Source organism: Olea europaea, unplaced genomic scaffold (assembly GCF_002742605.1).
Source record: "Olea europaea var. sylvestris unplaced genomic scaffold, O_europaea_v1 scaffold294, whole genome shotgun sequence".
Classification (NCBI taxonomy): Eukaryota; Viridiplantae; Streptophyta; class Magnoliopsida; order Lamiales; family Oleaceae; genus Olea; species Olea europaea.
In genome coordinates this window covers 295,729-317,512 of record NW_019247998.1, presented here as the reverse complement: position 1 = coordinate 317,512, position 21,784 = coordinate 295,729, and the positions used below count along the sequence as shown (strand labels likewise).

Below are 21,784 nucleotides of genomic sequence, written 5' to 3'. Positions count from 1 at the left end.
AATGTACCAAGCACTTTTATGTGGTTAATGAACCATGTTTTGCATGCTTTCATTGAAAATTTTGTTATAGTTTATTTTGATGACATTTTAATCTATAGTAAGAAACTTGATGAGCATGTAAAGCACCTAAGATGTATGCTTGTGGTTTCGAGAAAGGAACTTTATGTCAATTTTAAGAAGTGTACTTTTTGCATGGCTAGAGTTGTGCTTCTAGGCTTTGTGATTAGTGCTAATGGTGTAGAGGTAGATGAAGAAAAAATAAAAGCTATTAAAAATTAGCCGACACATAAAAACATAATCGAGGTTAGGAGTTTTCATAGATTGGCTAGTTTTTATAGGCGTTTTGTCAAGCATTTTAGTACAATCACCACACTACTAACTGAGATTGTCAAGAAAATGTAGGATTTCAATGGGGGGTAGAACAAGAACATGCATTCAACACTATCAAAGATTGTTTGTGTAAAGCATCGATTTTAGCACTTTATAACTTTGACAAAATTTTCGAGATTGAGTGTGATGCATCAAAAATAGATATTGGAGTAGTCTTAATGCTAAGAGACCTATAGCCTACTTTAGTGAGAAGCTAAGTAGTGCAGTTCTCAACTATCCTACGTATGACAATGAGCTCTATTCACTTGTTCGAGCCTTGAAGACATAACATTACCTGTGGCCAAAAGAGTTTGTAATTCATTCTGATCATGAATCACTGAAACATTTACAGGGTTAAGGTAAGTTAATCAAATGACATGCAGGCTGGACGGAATTCATAGAAACTTCTTCATATGTCATTCGTTACAAACAAGGTAAGGAAAATGTAATAGTAGATGCATTGTCGCGAAGTTATGTGTTTTTAACTACTTTAAGTGTAAAATTGGTTGGTTTTGAGTACATTAAGGACATCTATGCTAATGATTCTGAATTTTCCAACATTTACAATTCATGTCATAAGGGGGCTATAGATAAGTTCTTTAAGCATGATGGATACTTGTTTCGGAAAAACAAATTACGTGTTCCTAATTGTTCTATGCGTGAATTATTGGTTAGAGAAGCACATAGTGGGGGTCTAATGGGTCACTTTAGGGTAGCAAAAACTTTAGAAATATTAATTGAGCATTTTTATTGGCCTAAAATAAAAGTTGATATGGAACAAATTTGTAGTCGATGCATAACTTGTAAACAGGCTAAATCTAGGGTCTTACCTCATGGGCTTTATACACCTTTATCAGTACCTAGTGAACCTTGGGTAGACATTTCAATGGATTTTGTGTTAGGTTTGTCTAGAACTAAAAAGGGTCGGGATTCAATTTTTGTAGTGGTGGATAGGTTTAGTAAGATGGCACATTTCATTCCATGTCACAAAATTGATGACGCCACTAACATTACAGACTTGTTCTTTAAAGAAGTTGTGCACTTGTATGGAGTATCTAAAAGTATTGTGTTAGATAGGGATGTCAAATTTCTTAGTCACTTTTGAAGGGTCTTGTGGAATAAGTTAGGCACGAAATTACTATTTTCTACAACTTGCCACCCACAAACCGATGGACAAACTGAAGTAGTGAATAGAACCATGACACAACTATTGCGCACTGTGGTTAATAAGAATTTGAAGAATAGGAAAGGGTGCTTACCTTTCATAGAGTTTGCATATAGTAGAGTCACACACTCCACTACATCGTTTTCTCCATTTGAAATTGTTTGTGATTTTAATCCTATAACACCTATGGATTTAATGTCTTTGTCTATGAATAAACGAGGTAGCTTGAATGGGAAGAGGAAGGCCGAGCTGGTGAAGTCACTCCCTGAAAAGGTACAGGAGCAAATTGAGAAGAAGAGTAAGCACTAAACAAGGGCAGGAAGATTGTTACATACGAACTAGGCGATTGGATTTGGGTGCATTTCAAGAAAGGTGATTTCGAGAACAAAGAAAATTAAAGTTGTTGCCATGGAGAGATGGACCATTCCAAGTGCTTGAGAAGATCAATGCCAACACATACAAATTAGATTTTCCAAGTGAGTATAACGTTTCAACAACTTTTAATGTGTCTGATCTTTCTCTCTTTGATGTAGGTACAGATTCGAGGATGAATCCTTTCGAAGAGCGAGGAAATGATGTGATCCAGGAGTTGCAAGTGTCAAGATCAAGTCCAATGTAAATCCCGAAGAAAGATTCATTGATAGTCGAGGGCGGTTCGATGACTCGAGCGAGGACGAAGCGAGTAAAAGAGAAGATACGATTATTCATCAAGATAACCGTTGATGAAATCATGTTTGGGACACAAAATGGAACAAGTTTCTTGTTGGGGTCGAAGGTCGAAGAGACTTGGATCAACATGTTAAAAGCAGACGAAGACGGAGTGGAGAGTCAAAGCTGTGCGACCGCACAGCACAAATGGCCTGCGGTCGCACAGACCTAGGCCGAGAGTTGAAAGGGACCGGACTTCAATTCCATGCAGCTGCATGGAATTGAACCATGCAATCGCATGGTTATTTTCATACGCGTTTTTTTTATTTTTTTTATTTTCCTAGTTTTACTAGAATTCTATATTTAATTGATTTCTTACCATATTTAGGAAATTATTCACAAAATTACCTAGATTCTTAGGACTAGTTTAAATACTCTTATTATTTTCATTGTAAAAATAAATAATAATAAAAAATAAATAAATAAACTTTTGACATATTGATTAATTGAAAGGTTTTAATTGCTTTCTCTTTGTTCTTCTAATTGAATAACTTTCGAACTTATCAAAATCTAATTCTTGTGGCGTTCAAATCAACCGGGTGAGATTCCATAATTTTGCTTAATCAAGAGGTCTGCACATCGTCAACGATTCAGGTTGTTTGGTTCCAGATTTATCGAATTCGAATCCAAAACCTTACTTGGCTTTCTTGGGAAGATTTCCATCTTGTTCGTGGGTTCCATAGGATTTGTCTACGTGAGTTCACATCATTAATCCTAGCAACTAAGAAATCAAGATATGCAATTTTAATCCGACCAACCAATTCAAGCTTAATAATATCTAATAATGTAATGTTCAAAAAAAAAAAAATCAAACCATAATTGCCAAAAAAAATAAAAAAAAAATGCCAAAGTTCACTGAAATACCCCCACAAGAATTCAACTAGGCAATCTCTCAAACACTTTGTACACATTATACTCACCGATCCACAATGTAAGTCCTAATTCCTCCAATATACATCAAAGCATAAATGAATCATGCCCTGCAAATCTCCCATTCAACTAACACCACTGCCACTAACAAATGTCCAACACACTTTTAAGGAAGAGAAAAACTTACCATCAAGAGAAAATTCATCTTAGGTAAGATGTAATGTCAAATTCGAGCAACCTCATGATAAGTGTGCAATATAGTGAGGCATTCGAGATTTGTAGTGCATGTAATGGAGAAAACACAATTTATTTATTTTTTGTTTGCTAAAATGTGAAGAATTAGAAATCAGGGCTTATGGTTTCGAAATTTTTTTTATTGAAATTAGGTATGGTGTGTGTGAATTTGTGGGGAGATGGAGGAGGTTTGATGTTTGGGAGGATGCAATGGAAGATTTATGGGCAATAGTTGAAGGTTGGAGGGAAAAGAAGAGCAAATTTTTGATTTAGGAGTGTTAGAGAGAATAGGGGATGGGAGGTGTGTATAGGAAAGAAAGAAAGAAGAAACCTTAAAAAATGAGAAGGGGAATGCGGCGCTGTCGCACTACAGCACCCACCCGGTAAAACCATCTGTAGTTGCTAAAAGTTCTATAATTTCTTTTTTTTTTTGAAGAGCAAATTTTTGATTTAGGAGTGTTAGAGAGAATAGGGGATGGGAGGTGTGTATAGGAAAGAAAGAAAGAAGAAACCTTAAAAAATGAGAAGGGGAATGCGGCGCTGTCGCACTACAGCACCCACCCGGTAAAACCATCTGTAGTTGCTAAAAGTTCTATAATTTTTTTTTTTTTTTTTTTAACTCCAAACCCCATATATTGATCTCCAATCTCCATTCTATGCTTAGTGTCACCTCCCAAAACTTGAGAATTTTTCCAACAAAATCAAAGGAAAAATAGTAACTAACATAATAAAAATGTTTAAACTCCTATGTAATATATTGAAATAGAGGAATACAACTTGGGTTGCCTCCCAAGAAGCATTTCTATAATATCATTAGCTAGATGTTGATGTGGTCTTAGGTTGATTCTCCAAGAAAATCTCTTCCATATCTCGATCTTCCTCTCCGTAGTAGTGTTTAAGGCATTGTCCGTTGACTTGAAACATGGACCGATCCTTGCTCACCAACTCCAACGAGCCATAGAGAGACGCTTTATGCACCATAAATCGTCTTGACCACCTTGATTTAAGCTTTCTTGGAAAAAGCTTTAAGCGAGAATTGAAGAAAAGCACTCGCTCTCCTAGCTTAAATTCTCTCATTAGGATTCTCTTATTGTGCTATATCTTTGTTCTCTCGTTTCGAAATTCATCATGTATGTCGAGTTTAAACATAAGTTGTAGACCAGCTAATTTCATATCCAGGTTCATCTTCTTCACATCCTAATAGGCTCGGTGCTCTAATTCAATTTACAAGTGACATGGTTTCCTAAATACCAACCAGTAGGTGGCATTACAATTGGCACTTTAAACGTTGTTCAGTACGTCTATAGCATCCCATCAAGCTTGTGAGCTTACTCCTTGCAATTGGTGTTCACTGTCTTCTCCAATATTTATTTTATCTCCCTGTTGGAGATATCTGCTTACCCATTGGATTGGAAATGATAACCAAGTGCCAACTTATGCTTGAAATTGTATTTAGCCAAAAGAGAATTGAAAAGTTTGTTACAGAAATGTATACCTTCATAACTTACTATTGCCATAGGCGTGCCAATTCGACTGAAGATATTTTTCTGTAGAAACTTCAAGGCTACCTTTGTATTGCTTGTTGGCATAGCAATGGCCTCAACCCATTTGGAATAATAGTCTATAGCAACAAGAATATATATTTAGTTGATGTATGGTGGGAAAGGACCCATGAAATCTATTCCCCACACATCAAATAATTCCACCTCGTGCATATTAGTCAATTAAAGCTTGTGACGCCTTGAAATATTTTTAACGCGTTGACAGCGATCACAATTCTTCATAAAAGCAAGCAATACTTGAAAAGAGTTGGCAAATAGAATCTTGACTATAATACCTTAGAAATAGTAAGTGTAAGATTGAAATGGCCTCTATAATATGAGGAGTGGCAATGCTCCATAATTGATTGTGTTTCCACCATAGGAACGCACCTATTGATCATCATATCTATGCAATTCTTAACAAGCAGTGGATCATCTCATAAATATGACTTAACATCGTGCAAAAATTCAAATCAGGTGGCATCTTCCCACATGCAAAGTAATTAACAAAATTAGCATACCAGGGAAGTCTAAATGAAATTGCTAAGAGAAACTCGTCAAGAAAAGTATCTTGAATTTGACTTTATCTATCACCTTCATTCTCTAACCATGAGAGATGATCAACAACTACATTCTCACTACCTTTCTTATCTCCGATCTTCACATCGAAATCTTATAACAACAAGATCCACCTAATTAAGCGAGGCTTTACATCTTTCTTTTCAAACATATACTAGATTGCTATATGATTATGTAGACGATCACTTTAGTGCGAATGAGATAAGGTTTGAACTTCTCATATGCTAAAACCACTGCTAACATCTTTTTCTCTATTGTGGTGTAATTTAGTTGAGCTCCACTCAAAGTTTTGTTAGCACAGTGAATTAATCAAAAGATCTTTTCTCACCTTTTCCCCAAAACTTCTCGCATCGTGTAATTGCTGGCATCACCATGACTGCAAGTGGCTGGCCCCAATCCAGCACTATCATAATCGGAGCTATAATCGATTTTTCCTTTATTAATTCAAATGCCTTGAGATAGTCCTTATCAAACACAAATGTAGTATCCTTCTCCAAAAGGTTGCATAGAGGTTTAGCTACCTTTGAGAAGTCTTTAATAAACTTCTTGTAGAACCATGCATATCTCAGGAAACTCAAAATTTCTTTGACATTTTTAGATGGTGGCAACTTCACTATTGTATGAATCTCGGCTTTGCCAACTTCAAGTCCCTTTGCTAAAACATGGAGGCCTAGCATAATTCCTTCTTGTACCACAAAGTGATACTTTTCCAATTAAGAACTAAGTTCTTTTCTTCACATCATTGTAAAACCAAATAAAGATTGTGAAGACAATTGTCAAAAGATATTCCAAATAAAAGAAAAAGCATCCATAAATACATCATGATTTCTTTTACCATGTTTGCAAAGATGGCCATCATGCATATCTAAAAAGTATAGTACATTGCATAACCTAAATTGCATCCATAGATAGGAAAACGTCACATAGGGACAATTGAATATAGTATTCTCCTAATCTTCTAGTGCTATACAGCAAAAATAACTATTTAGAAAACAGTAGTAAGAGTAGCCTGCTAACCTATCCAACATCTAATCAATGAATAGAGTGGAAAATAATATTTTCTAGTTGTGTTGTTCAGCTTCTTGTGGTCAATGCAAACTCTCCAACGAATCATTGTTCTTAGGAATCAGCTCGTTATTATCATTTTTTACTGTTGTTATCCCGCTTTTCTTTGGCATCACATATACTGAACTAACCCATAAACTGTCTGAAATAACAAATATGATCCCTACTTTCAGTAGCTTTAGCAACTCTACTCTCACCATTTTTCCGTGAGAATTTTATACATGCAAAATATATGACTTATCCCTTTAATATCAACTATAGACCAACCTAAAGCAGGTTTGTGTTCTCTCAACACCTTTAGTAGTTTGTCTTTTTCATCTTTGGTAAGTGATGAAGAAATAATCACTGGAGATGTATATTCTCTTTTAAGAATGCATATCGAATGTGGTCCAAAAGTTCTTCCAATTCAGATTTGTTGCTTTCATTATCCTTAGTGTCATCTGAATCCACTGAGTACTCGATATCTTTACTCTATGATGGTTTTTTTTTTCAATTGGTGAGGATTCAAGAGTCAGTATGCAATCAACTAAGTCTTTGTTTCATGGGTACCCTCCAGTAGTGTAAAATTCATATCTTGCAACAATAAAGATCATACAATGCTCTAACGGTCCTCAATGAATACTTTATCTCTTTCCTAACAAAATCAATCAAGTCAATTCTATGGAAAATATTGGTGTCATCTGGAAATTTCATCGCTTGATAGATATTGAACATAACTTTTTCTTCGTTCACTCTTAAGGTCAATTGCCCTCCTTGTACATCGATCAAAGCTCTTTCGTTCGCTACAAATAGCCTATTTAGAATCATTGGAATATCTTGATCTTCTTTCATGTCCAAAACTATGAAATCAGCTGGGAAGATCAATTTATCGACCTTTATCAAAACATCTTCAATAATCCCTCATGAGTATGTGAGGGATCTATTAGCTAGCTACAGAGTAACCATTGTTGTTTTTACTTCCCTAAGGCCTAACTTTTTGAAAATTGACAAGGCCATCAAATTGATGTTTGCTCTAAGACCACGAAAGACTTTATCAAAAGAGGAGCCTCCAATAGTGCAAGGATTAGTGAAGTTACTCAGATCTTTTTTTGTTTTGAGGGAGTTTCTTTTGAAGAGTAGCACTGCATTCCTCTGTCAATTCACTGTCTTATATTCTTCCAACTTTCTCTTCTTTGACATCATCTCCTTCATGAATTTGGCATAGTTGGCATCTATTCAAAAGCATCTGCAATGGGATGTTAATGTAAATTTTCTTGAAATATCCAAGGACTTGGCAAATTATGCGTCAAACTTCTTCTTCTAGAATCTTTATGCAAAATGAAGTGTTGGCTTGATATTTGGTGGATTATTAAAGAATGATATAAAATTAGGCTTGTAAGTCTTCTTTGTTTCGTCAACCCAATTCTCTTATTCTACAACTATCTGCACTTCTTTCTAATCAGGTTTAAGAGCCGATGACACTATAGGCATTTTTTCAAACTTCATTGCCACTTTTCAAGGTAATAGCTTTGCAATGCTCCTTTGAATTCACCTTTGTATACTTCGAAACATTCCTTGCTATTGGGACATCATTGATGTAGCCGACTACCCAAACTGACCTCAAGATTCTTTATTGTAGCTCCCATGTTTGTCACTCGAGTCTGAATATTATCCAAACGCGACTCATCTTTGTTGAACTGCGACCTTATCTCTGAAATAAAAGTATCCAGAATATCTTTTAATGAAGGTTTTCATTCAGATTGTTGAGTGTTGAGCCTAGAAGGAGATTGAATTGTGTTCCTATTGTTGCCATATGATAAATTCTCGTAATTTCCAGCCCTGGATGATAATGATTAAGTTCTTACTATTGACTCTGAGCTTGCCCTTTTTTTTTTTCTTTTTTTTTTTTTTCTTTTTTGTCTCCTAGTGTAATAAAGTTATGGCTGCCTTCTATTGATTACTAACTAATAAGTGTAACTAAATGATTAGTAAGTGATGGATCCTAAGTAGCTAGTGCTATGAAAGGATCTCCACATCATGAAGATCCGCTACTCTCTTTATACTCGATCTTTCACTTGGCCACTAGTAGTAGTTTTAGCTTTGTCATCCAACAAGAATTATACAGCATCTACTATTTTAGCCATTAAAATACCTCCTGCAGTTGCATCTACTTTGGTTCTTGTCTGTTATTAACACGTTATAGAAGATCTCAATTTGTATACAACTCTGAAAACCATGTTCAGGATACCTTGTAAATAGGTCTTTGAATCTCTCCAACGCCTCATAAAATGGTTCAAAGTCAGATTGCTGAATTGACCAATCTTACTTCGCAGTTGAGCTGGCTTTGAAAGTGGAAAGAACTTGGTGAGGATTTTTTTAAGCTAAGACATCACAAATAATAATAGATCCATATGATAATGACTTAAATCAGACTTTAGCATTATCCCTCAAGGAGAAAGAGAATAGGCGAAGTCAAATTGCCTCATTAATGACTTCATTCATCTTCACTGTTTCACATATCTTCATAAAAGAACCCAGATGAGTATTTTGGTCATCTGTTGAAGCTCTACCAAATTGAGTCTGTTATAACATATGTACTAGTCTATCTCTAGTTCGAAGTTATTTGTAGCAATAGCCAAACGTGCAATGCCAAAATAATTGTCGTTGAAACTAGTCTGACATAGCCCCGAATAGCTCATTATTCATTATTTTCATTAACTGCCCTTGCTTCATGTTCTACCATTGTTTCAAGTTCATTTCTTTGTATACCTCTTAGACAATGAAAAGTGCGTTCTAGTTCAGGATCAACAGGTAGTAGTTCAAGATTTCTCGCTCTTAGTATAAACAGTTGAAAATAAAAATCAAGGAACTATTAGAGAATAAGAAAAGAAAAATATCTAAATTAAAGTAAAAGCTAATTAGTTATTCTATTAGTGAAAATCAAATAAAACAATCCTCGATAATGACGTCAAAAACATGTTACACATTTCTATACCATAAAATAAACCCCCCAAGTGTACGATTTCGAGTTTTGTAATGTAAGATCAAGTAAAGAAGTCGAACCCATAGATATTGATATTTAATTCATACTAGGCACTATAATTATTTCAACTTCTATTTTATTTGGAAAATCCAATTTTAGAATCAATGGTTTTATGCTAATCTAAAGATGGATTTGGTGGAAAAGCCAATTAAATCAACACAAGTTACATGGGAGATTTATCAAAGTGAAAAAAGCCTAAGGAAAGATTTCACTGCACTATCAACAATATTTCTCGAGTTATATAACTACTTCTATCAATTTTTCTAAGTTTATAAGCAAGAACCCAAAATTAATTCTATTCCCTCTTTTGAGCACCGATAGAATATATCTCTATATTTTAATTCCAATATCTCTATTTCAAATTAAAATCTGGAGATTATTAAGTTTGTGGTTCTTAAGTGGAACATGCTTCAAAGATTTACTAATTGCTTTTTAAAACTATAAAACCTAGGTTATACTATTCTTAGATTAAGCCTAAATTTCTCTCTCTAGAGTGTCAAAATTTAAAACATCAAATCATTCAATTATTGATCAGGCAATTGAAAGCGAGAATGAACACAAATAAACTCATGGAAAAATTCAAAGAAATAGCTATATTAAAATTCGAACATATCTCAAGTTAGATTACATCAAACCGTAGTTCTAGAATTTAATTCATGAATAAAAGAAAGACATGATCAATTTTAATATTAAGAACATGGAGAATAAAATAATGAGAAAAATTCATTTGGCACTTGAATTCTTCTTCTTGATGTTGTCCTCATTTCTTTCGATCAATATCTTATTTCTTGCCTCTTGTCCCATCTAATTTGCCTTCAAAAGTGGTCCTTGGTTTATTTTTATAGTCTCACAAAGTTTTAAGACGAGTTAAGGATAGACCGAGTACAAAACTATCCAAAAATTTGAGATTTCTAAATTTCGATGGTAGATCCGCGATGAAGATCCTGTTGGCATCACAGCACTTGCTGTTCTGCTTTTTAATCTTTCGGCTGGACACCACAGCGCCCAACAGCTAGCACCATGATGCCCAGCTCTCCGCTAGTTTATCATGATTCCTTGGGTGCCTTGGCAGTGTGGTGCCTACTATACCGTCCTTTACTTTTTGGCCTCGTTTTTTGCCTCTATTTCACTTCATTCTCCTCTTTTTCTATCTCCACTCTATGTCCACTTCCATGATCAGAAATTTAGCTCCATTCCATGCTCCAAAACATATCGTTATCATCAAGTTACCTAAACTACAAAACAATACGAACAAACACATCAAAACGCTCAAAAGTGTTCAAAAACAAACCGAAAACTAAGCTTTAAAGGCACTATTTCAATGAGTGAAAAACACTCATCACCTTTTATCATTTTGCATTTGTTAGACCAAGTGTTAAAAAAAGTAGAAAAATTAGATTATACTAAATTTCGTTGGAAAAAAATTACAAAAAGTTTAGTTGTTTAAAACCGTACCCAAAAAAATTTTTCCTACTAGAAAGATTCTTCAGTTTTAAAATTAATTACTCAAAAAAATTAGATGATGATTTGATTCCTTTAACAAATTAATTCAAGACACCACAAACAATAGAAAAAATGTATTTGAGAAGTATGAGTTCATAATTGTTCGGGTGTATCCCGAAAGCATACGAGATCGCTGACAATTAATACATGATGAGATGAGTTATTGTCTCACGAGGAATAAATTCTAATTCAAGTATACTAGTTTTTTTTTTTTTTAAAAATCGAATTGTTGTAACATAAAAGAGTTTATTTGTACAATTATTCTAAGTTATTCTATGATTTATCTAAAAACTTGATTTATATAATGAATGGACGATTATATTGGATTTACAAATCCACCTACTGTTATCTATTTTCAATTCTCAGTTATGTAGTTTACTATAATTCATGCATTTATGACAATCGATAAACCTATTGTATTTAACTTTCTTCACCAAATTAAGTTAATTCTATTTTAAACACGGCTCAATCATATTTTCAGTCCGAATTCATATACATAGCATGCATTCAAACACACGATTATTAGGAAGATTGCACGTGACATACTTGTTATATCTAACATCTGTTGTCTGTATGCAGTATTCTAAATAAATTGTGAGTTTTCCAACACTAGAACAAATAATTAATTATCTAAAATGTGGACAAACATTTAAATAATACAAAGAGCATGCTTACTTAATTAGGAAACACAAAAATTAGTAAACTACTTGTCTTTGAATTAGAAAAATAAGCAAAGGATTCATCATCATCTAAGGGAAAAATCAGCCTAGCATGTTTTGATATGAATTATACAAAGAATATTGAAACAACATCACCCAGAAAAAATAGAATAATACAAGAAGCTTGATGAAGAATCAATTTCTCGGTCTTAATCTTGGATTTCGAGCTTCTAAATCTTCAATTCTTAATGTCATTCCCTTCGAATCTAGTGCTAGACTTCTTCTTGATGTTAGAATGTGATAGCTTTTGTCCTTGGTGACCTCAAATAGGTTATGTGCATGCAACCCTTGGTTAGTTGAACCTCGAATTGTAAAATTTCCCTCATTGCCATGAGTCCGCGTGGTATTAATTATGAGGCGAAATTTAAAATTTGGTCCCTGAACTTTCCGTAGGATGTGCACTTTGATATTTTTTGGTTCATTTTCAGTCCTTTGTTTTTTGTTCTCATTCAATTAGCTCATATTATCCAATCATCAATATGAGTTCTAAATCAACTTTTAAACATTTGCACTTCAAACCATAAACTCTGGATTTCTTTTATTTTGTCGATTTTTCATTCCTTTTTTCCAATTTCACTATTTTACATCATGTTTTACCTAAAAATGAGATTAACACCAAATTAAGCTATAATACCTCAAAATTTATAATAAATACCCTAATTTAATAGTCTAGATAAGTGTAAACTCAACTTTAACGAAGTTTGGTTAGATAAGCTACAATTGGTCTTAGGATTAGAAGTCAAAACTATGAAGGGCTTCAGAATCATATTGCGAAAATTAATTTCTACTTACACAATGCAAAAATTGATGTGTGTGTATAAATATTCATGCAAAGCATCTTAAATGCATAAAGTAATTCAATTTTCAAGCCTCAATAATCTTATTTATCTTTTTGTCTCTTGTGAGATGCACACTCCAAACTTATTCTTTTAACTTTTTTTTTTTTTTTAATTCAAATGTGTGATCTAATTTCGAATTTATATAATACTAATCCTTAGGCTCTCTAATTTAGATGGATTTCACTAATTGCAAATCAACGCTTAAACAAATAAGGATTTTCCTATATATTGATTGATTCAACCTCTAAAACTCAACTGAGCTAATAGTCTCTTATCAAAAGTCTAATTAATTCAAACATGTATTCGGGGCTTAATAAAAAATATGCAGTCCATTTTCTGTTTCATACGCCTACTTTTTCATGTTTGTTGTGCGTATTCTTTTTCATGCACTACCATTATCATTTTTTAGTTTTCTTTTTGAGATTTTCAATAAATGTCCTCATTGAGATCTTTTGTAACATAGCTTTCAGTCATGAATCATGGTAGCTTTTTCCTTTCTTTACACATAATTAATGCAATGTCTCTTATTAAACACTAATTCTCAAAAATCGATTTCTAACTTAAGATTTTCATTTAATTTTTATTTTATTGATCTCAGATAATCTACACAAAAGTTTTCACAAGTGAAATTTAAATTTATCTCAATGCCTCCCCACAACTACTCAACCAACCCTAAATTTTCATAGATTGGTTTAAGGACGTATATTGTAGTTGTTTTTCCAAATGTAGCATCTAAGTTCCACTACTTTCAATCTCTTCAATCTTAGGAACAAATTAATCCTTCATGATGCAAAACATAAATATAGTGCGCAAAATAATGTCAACTTTTATATAAATCAACATAAATTTACCCAACAAGCAATTTTTTCACAATTTATAATCTAACACATGATTTCAATATATGTATCGTAGTAGGCAAGATTATCCATCACACACAAGCATACAAAATGAAAAATAAAATTGAAAAGAACGCACACACGCACACGCGCGCGCACACACACACACACACACATACACACACACACACACACACACACACACACACACACACATATATATATATATATATATATATATGAATATTCATTTTTTACACACGAACAAGCACGCAAATAGAACAAAGGACTTCCCAATATCAATCTAAAGTTGGTGTTTGATTTGGATCGAAAGTGTTCGATTGGATGGTCTACTTGGGTGCGTTATTTCACTTGTCCCATGTAAGTTTGTGTGTTTAGGAGTCAAGTTCTTACAAAATAAATACATATTATTAATCCTTAAAACATGGAAGAGTTTATATTAAGCTCATCCAACCTATAGGAAAGATACCAAAATTATTATATTTTCTAATCCATTTTCTAAAAAGTATAATAAATAAAAGGAAAAAAAATTGGATTACTCCCAGTAAACGTTTGTTTATAGTCAATTCCTTGACTTTATTATTATTATTATTATTATTATTATTATTATTATTATTATTATTATTATTATTATTATTATTATTATTTGACTAAAAATGATCTTCCCAAAATTATTGGTATGTCTTGATTGTTTTCTATATCAATTATGATGAAATCATTTGGAAAGATGAAATTTTCAGCTTTGATGAGCAATCCTCGACCATTCTATAAGGATGCTTGATTGACCTATTACCTAACTGTAGAGTTATTGAAATTTTCTTTGAATCCCCCAATCCTAATTTCCTATAGATAGACAATATCATTAAATTAATACTTGTTCTCGAATTCATAAAAGCATTTATATTATGTGAATTTTCTGTAGAGTAAGGTAGAGTGAAACTCTCTGAATCTTTTAATTTAGGAGAGAGCTTATGCTGTAGGATTGTACTACACACTTCAGATAAAGCCACTATTTTGTATTTTGGCAATTTTTTCTTCTTGATCAACATCTTTTTGAGTTTCATAATTTGAAATTTGTAAATTTGCGTCTATGAAATGAATATTGATGTGAAGTTACATGAGGGCATCTATGAAATTCTTAAATTGTTTTTCCAATTTTTTATTTAGCAACCGTTGAAGGAATGGAAGTTGAGGTGTGTGTTTATTAACAAGAACGATGGCCTTAGCATGTGGATTGTCTTACTGTTCTTCTTGATTAACCTTTGTTGATTCTTCAGACTCTGGTAGATATCGATTCTAGGTCTATTTCATTTTTTATGTTGATTTCCGGCAACTGAATTCCACTTCTTGAAATGATAACCTTGACCTGTTCATCTTTTGGCTGCTTTCGAAACTTTCGAGTGAATGAGATGTGTAGCATATAAGCTCGTACAAGCTCAACAAACTTGATTGGTGATGTATCAACTATTATATATTAAGCTCCAATAGCTAATACCTATTCCCATGGATTCTTTTCTGTGTCGGTTGATAGAGTACCTTGTGTTCTGTTGGACATACAACTGCTATCTATACCACCTGATTTTCTAAATTTTGAATAGAGGCTTGCTGATTCTGGAGTGCAGTTTCAATCATTATGATAAGTAACCTTTAGATCCACTAAAGATGATTTCGTCTCTTGTTATTGCTGAAATCCTTGTAGATAGCCTTGAATCTAATTTCACTGATCTTGATTATTAGCCTATTAGAATTTTCGATGATTTCTCCAACTCGAATTATATGTGTTGGAGTTAGAATAGTTCTGTTGCCTTTGAAAATTTTGTGAATATTGTACCTCTTCACAAATCGATATAGGATGTTGCACCATGTGCACTATCTGAGTAAGGTTGTCCAGTTCTTTGTCAGTACCTCCATTATGTTAGATGGTCACATAGATTGATTTTTTGCTATTCTTTCATATAGCTCATATACTTCGTCTATGGGCATGCCCATGACTGATCTTCTTACTAAAATGTCGACCATGTTATGGTATTTAGGATACAAGCTTGAATAAAAATGTAGACTTGAAATTGTCCTTGAATATTTTACATGCTTTGAGATAGCTCTCGAGATCCTTTTGTTCGAAAGTGTATATCTCGTTCGTGATTTGATGAACTCGAGACAGTAGAAAGAATTTCATTATAAGTTTGTGCTAGAAAAATGCACACATAAGTTTGGATTAGAGAACACCCGATATACTTGAATTGGGTCGACCCCAATGGACAATTATGGACCACCCCAAGCTTAATTTTTTTTTTTTTAATTGTACATGTATATATCTTTTAATAAAATTTTCTCAAAATAGAAGTTTCAAAATTTTGAATTTTCTTAAGTTTAGAATTGTCCAAAATATTGTCTTTCATCTTGTCGATTTGAATAACGCACAATTATAAGGCTTCCAGATGAGGAAGGGAACCTCTTAAATCCCAAACTTTTCTTAGATAGTTTAGGTCTCTTTAACAAAACCTTTCAATTTTACAATTACGCAATTCAACAAAATTCAAACAATAAATCGAACATGAAATCTCTTAAAATATCAATTTTTTCAAAGGTCCATTTTTTTAAAAACATCCCCAAAGGCTAAAGTTAAAACACATAAAAATTTATCACATGTAAGATTTAAACCACAGGCATGAAACTATAACAATTTAAATTCTAAATTACTATTACTCGACATCAATTTAAACAATCATTTATTCTTCAAAATAAAGAGACAAATGCATAAAAATAAATGGGTATTGATGTAAATGGTAATCCAAACTACTACAAAATGAGACAAAATCTAAAAAAATAAAAAATAAAAAAATTGCAATATTCAAAGTATGTCACATTATATTTAAAATCCTAGAATTCTGTCATGTCATAAAGACAAATTTTTTTTTTATCTTTACTGTTCACGTAAACAGTAATTGTACTGGTACTGTTCACGTAACACTATTCAAAAAAATTCAAAACTTTTTTTATATCTTACTATTCACGTGAACAGTACCATACTGTTCACGTGAACTTTTTAATTTTTTTAAAAAAATATATATACAGAAAGGTCAAACCGTGCTCTGATATCAAGCTGTAACGCTCCAATTTTCTATAAACTCCAAAACGTTACGAAAAACTCTTTTTTATTTATTTTAAGTGCGGAACTATAAAATAAAATTCTTTATTCAACAAATAACTGCAACATTTATAAATCTAAATTTAAAATATGAAAAATTTGTCTAAACATAACAAAAACTCCTAACTAATTCAAAATAACACGTTTTAAACAAAATTAAACTAATTAGTAAATTTAAAAAACGGCAAACTTATTTCTTTTTCTTTTCATTTGATCCACTTGGCATGCGTGTCACCACCCTTCTACAATTTCAATCGATCCGAACTAACCCTAAAAAATTTGTAAGAGTAAGTATTCGAAAATACTTAGTAAGATACGTGCGGTTTTCATGTACATATATATAACAATAATGATTACAATTCACACCGTCTGATCTTATGAAGTATATTGGTAATCAAGCGACACACCCATCTTAAGTCCTCTTATAATCCCGTACGATTTCATATCTCTTAAAAAAAATGAATGTCTACTGGCAATCAATGCATGTTTTATTAAACATAAACACATAAGGAAACAAAAATACTTGCACTTAAAGTATTTTATCTCGTTTGAAATATCTGAAGCACGTTTAAAATCTTTTTCCCGCACTGAAAAATACGTGACTATAATATTCGATGGATACAAACTTTATTTCCAATGCTACTCTCTCTCTCTCTCTCTCTCTCTCTTCTCTCTCTTTCTCTTTCTTTCTTTCTTCTCTCTCTCTTTCCCGTATATGTTGTATTTACTTTTGGTAGTTAATGATGAGGCTTTTGACATTGTATTTATAGTTGAAAAAGACAATCGAATTTTGGTGAAATTGGAATGAAAGAGACGTGTACCACCAAATTGCATAAAGCTAAAAAATAATAATAATAATAATAATAATAAATAATAATAATAAAAAATTTGCTAAAGCAAATCATGATGTGATTCATGTACTTGATTGTGATAAAACTATATATAATTAATACTTATCAAATTAAAAGTAGAATCATGGCCAACCACTACAATTAAAACTACAAGGTAGAATTCCTATATATCTACACGTGAAACTAGTGGCTCCAACTACACCGAATCCTAAACCAATTTAAAATAACATCTATTCTTAAAATTGCGATATCTTTGGCTTAACTTATCCAAATTAACTTTTTCTCGAACCTAAAATTCATGATTTAATATGATATAATCAACAAACCCAATATTGATATATTAAATCTTGATCTATGAAAATCTAATTATTAGACCCAAATAAAATAAGAATTTATATAATATACAAAATAAATAAATTTTTATTTACATACCTAAACATCAAAAGCTATGGGCAACAATTTTAGGCCGAGAATCGTCATATAATTAAGGGTTTAACATATATTTACTATAATGTAAGAAGTCAATCCGCAGCTACAGATTAGAAGGTATTCAATCTGCTTATAAACTCGTAAAATGAAAATTTTACTAGTTTAGTTTTTGTTACAATGCATCCTTCTTCAAAATTGATTTATAGGGATGGCAAATATTCCTGCCCCGCCAACTTCCCGAACCCACCCCGCCCCCTGATGAGAAAATAATAATAATAATAAAACAAACGGGACGACAAACTGGGCAAGCCATCGCCGTGCCCCCCACCCCATCTAAGGCAGGGTGCAGGTGCCCAAACCCGAACCTGCTTCGCTGTCATCACTATTGATTTACATGATTACCAATCTTTACTTCTTTTAATCGAGAAACTCACATCAATATTCTACAAAATGTAATCCTTCTCGGATAAAACCTAGTCCACAACAAGCACTAGTGTGTCACAAGCACATTAGTTAAAATAAACAAAATAAAACCATTAGGTAAAACGAAGAAGGAACATAAATATCAGATAAGAGAAAATGGGAAAGCATCAATCATTATAAAAGTTGAACTGAATGAAAGGCATTACTACAAATATTATCAACACAAGTTTCAGGACCAAAAATGTCAATACAAAGGAAAAACAAGAGAGTTAAATTCTGCAAAAATTCCAATTCTACCTACACTGGAGAGGAAAAGAATTATTCCCAGAAAATCTAATACAGCCAGGCGGGACCACCTCTCTGGTCCAGAATAAAAATCCAAGGCCCTAATTTTTTCGAGACGGGGGAAAAAATTTATGAAGGAAAACACAAACTACAAAATAAATAGGAAAATAAATCCAGATAAGGATTTTGGCTTCATTTCCTACCATTAGCATCTCCAGCGGCATTTTTCTATTCTTTGGGTGGAACATATCTGGGCAAGGTCAATAGTGTGTTCACACGGGCGACTCCTTCGAGAGCAGACCACTCTTTTCCAGCCTCCACGTTAGTTTCCTCGAGGTCGGAGACTTCCTCCTTGTTTGCTTCCAAAGCCTCCTCATTTTCTTCCCCAAGAACTTGTTCACTAGTTCTAACAGTACCAGAGCTGCTAAATCCAGTTGGACAGAGAGAATTATATTTCTTGTTGAAGTAATCCTCTGGAGCAACGTTTTCTTTGGATTTTGCAGTTGAAATATTTGAGTCGTTTGAGTTTGAATCAAGAAAGAGGCAAACTACTGCACAGTCATCAACCTTAGAAGTTGGATACTTGAACTTCCAACTCCGAACAGCCAACTCTACTAGAGAGCGGGCAGCATATGAACGCGTTGGGCAAGAACCCACAATATCTACCACTTCTTTGTTTGATAGCACGTCCCAAATCTAAAATGAAGATAATAATTAGACCAAACCCACAACAAATGTCAAGAAATTGAATAAAGTAGTCCATCAATATAAACCTTGAGTTCCATACCCCATCTGTTGCCAAGACTATAAACTCATCCTTGTCAGTAATACGTTTATAGCAAATTTCAGGCACGGAGATAAGACCAAAGTCCTTGAGACAGAAATCTCCAAATGCACGAGACATTGCAAGACCAGGGGAGTCGTTATTTGGCAGCCATACTCTTGCAACATCAGGTTCATTCTGAAGTGCAAAAACTCGTCCTTTACATTTGTGAATCCTTTCTGCTTCCGCTATAAAAATTAATGTTGTAGTTAAGAAAGAGGCGATACTTGTATCTCTTCCTAAATGAATAATTTTAGTTTTACAGAATTTCACATGAGAATTTATTTATTCACATGAAAATGAATATGTAAAACAACCGTAGGATATTAGCTAAACAACTGCCAAAGAAGGAATTTAATACATAAAAAAGAGTAAAGAAAAAGAGAAAGAAATGGAGAGAAGAAACTGAAGTAGATCAGCCATTATTTATGTGGCAGGTCTTTGCCGTACTCCAAAAGTGCAAACATGTAAATAATTAAGGTACTATTAGGAGAACTATAACATTTTCTGTTCTAGAACAAATAAATTAGAGTGGACAATAATTTATAATCAGAAGGCTAAGAATCCACCACCAAAAACAGTAACATTTACCTACTGGGATAGAACAAGAACATCTGAGAATCTAGTAAAGATCCTAGTTCATAAACTTGTGAGTTGAAATCAGTCAATGTATCGACATGGGGATTAGGTTTAAGATCATTTTTGAGAGAGAGAGAGAGAGAGTACCGACATGGAAGATTAGGTTTAAGATCCACAGTCAACTGTACTGCAGTAAGTGAATTATTTTGATCTCTTGTACCCAATACAGCTCTTGAGTCCCCAATATATCCAATTATGAGATCCTGACCCTACAAAAGATAATCAAGACATTCTTAAGTACATAAATATTCTTACATTACCCCATCAGTATCAGTATTGTGCTTAATGTATACCTGCTTCACCAGAGTCACTGCCGTTGTCCCGCTGCAGAAGCAATCTATATTTGTATACATTCTCAGTTCCCTGTCCATAAACTTATAAGCCTTTAGTAAAGATTCCTTCAATGTCTGAAAAATCTCAGGATGCTTTCCCATTTCTCCGAAATCTATAGAAGCTCTAGCTTCCTCGTCAGCCGATAAGAAGGAAGTATCTTCCGAGCAAATACTACCCTTACTATTCAAACTAAGACCTGGGAGAACCTCATCGCTCTTTATATTAACTTCCCAATGTGCACTTAGCTTCAAAGGAAGAGAATCTCTAACCTTCTTAGCAACCATATGACCATAAGGGCCATGGCCATCAAAAACACCACAGAAGACCGTGTCTGCTCTTGAACCAAAATTCTGGATATCCAATTTCACAGACTATCAGGAAACAGAAATCTCTCGAAAGAAACTTGAGACAGACAATAAAAATAAGCTGATTGATAGAGTACATAGTCGATGTTTACTTGATAAAACTATCCCTAAGTGTCAACAACGTATATAAAGTTCAAAATACGCATTTAAAAAAAGAAACCGTTCACATCTAATTAACAGAACAATCACTTTCTTAGGCTCAAGAAGCCTTGACCAAGAAACAGAGGATACCAAGTGGTAATCGAATTAGACTTCCAACAAATACTTTCTTTTTTTCTTATAAACCCTCCTCTCCGGAAAATAATTTTTTTAAATCAGGCTGTTGCAAACCTAACTTCACATATATGAGTCTAAAATGTTCAAATTCACTATAAAGTGTCAAAGTCAAAAGTACATTGAGGATATTTTTGTGTCCGTCATCAAATAATTACTAGGAAAGGTGGGATATGACTAAAAAAAATGAAAAGAATAGCTTGCATTCTGGACCGAATGCACAGAATAGAGATGAAATTCCATATTATATTTAGACGATAAATAAATTTGCTAACATTGTCCATGCAAACTGCAATATCAAACATAAGAATGGATACACATATATAAGACAAGAATAAGGCTCGATTCCTGGGGAATTTAAATTATATGAAGGTGGGCAAAAAATTAATGTTGATCAAATGGACACCAAAGCTCCCTAAGCGAAATAGATATGAATAAACACATCTTTTAACAATTAAACAAAAAATGCATGGGCCAAAGAAGCAACAAAAGAAAAAAATAAAAAAAAAAGGTCTCTTACAGAAAATAAATAATCGCATCACATTACTTAGTAATGATCCTAGAAAAGAACTAGAAATAAAGCAATAGTTTGAAATTCATGAAATGGGAAGAATCTGAACCCAAAAAAAAGAAGCCAGTGTCAACACACAACAAATAGTTTTATTCAATTCGCCAACTAACTACTGTGCAGGCTGCAGAAAGCAAAACCAGAGCAATACTCTGAAATTCGTGAAGCATGAATAT

The 21,784-nt window shown here is 33.2% G+C and overlaps 1 protein-coding gene across 1 annotated transcript in view; it reads right to left on the bottom strand.

Moving 5' to 3' along the window:
• Nucleotides 1-18,479: 18,479 nt before the first annotated feature.
• Nucleotides 18,480-21,784, bottom strand: part of LOC111384551 (probable protein phosphatase 2C 33) — a 5,474-nt gene continuing 2,169 nt past the window's right edge. Inside the window, exons 2-5 of the mRNA XM_023008838.1 lie at nt 20,363-20,752; nt 20,161-20,278; nt 19,395-19,618; nt 18,480-19,303 (exon numbers count right to left, since the gene is read on the bottom strand). Coding sequence (XP_022864606.1) covers nt 18,836-19,303; nt 19,395-19,618; nt 20,161-20,278; nt 20,363-20,752 — 1,200 coding nt within the window. The 3' untranslated portion in view covers nt 18,480-18,835. The remainder of the gene's footprint in view (nt 19,304-19,394; nt 19,619-20,160; nt 20,279-20,362; nt 20,753-21,784) is intronic.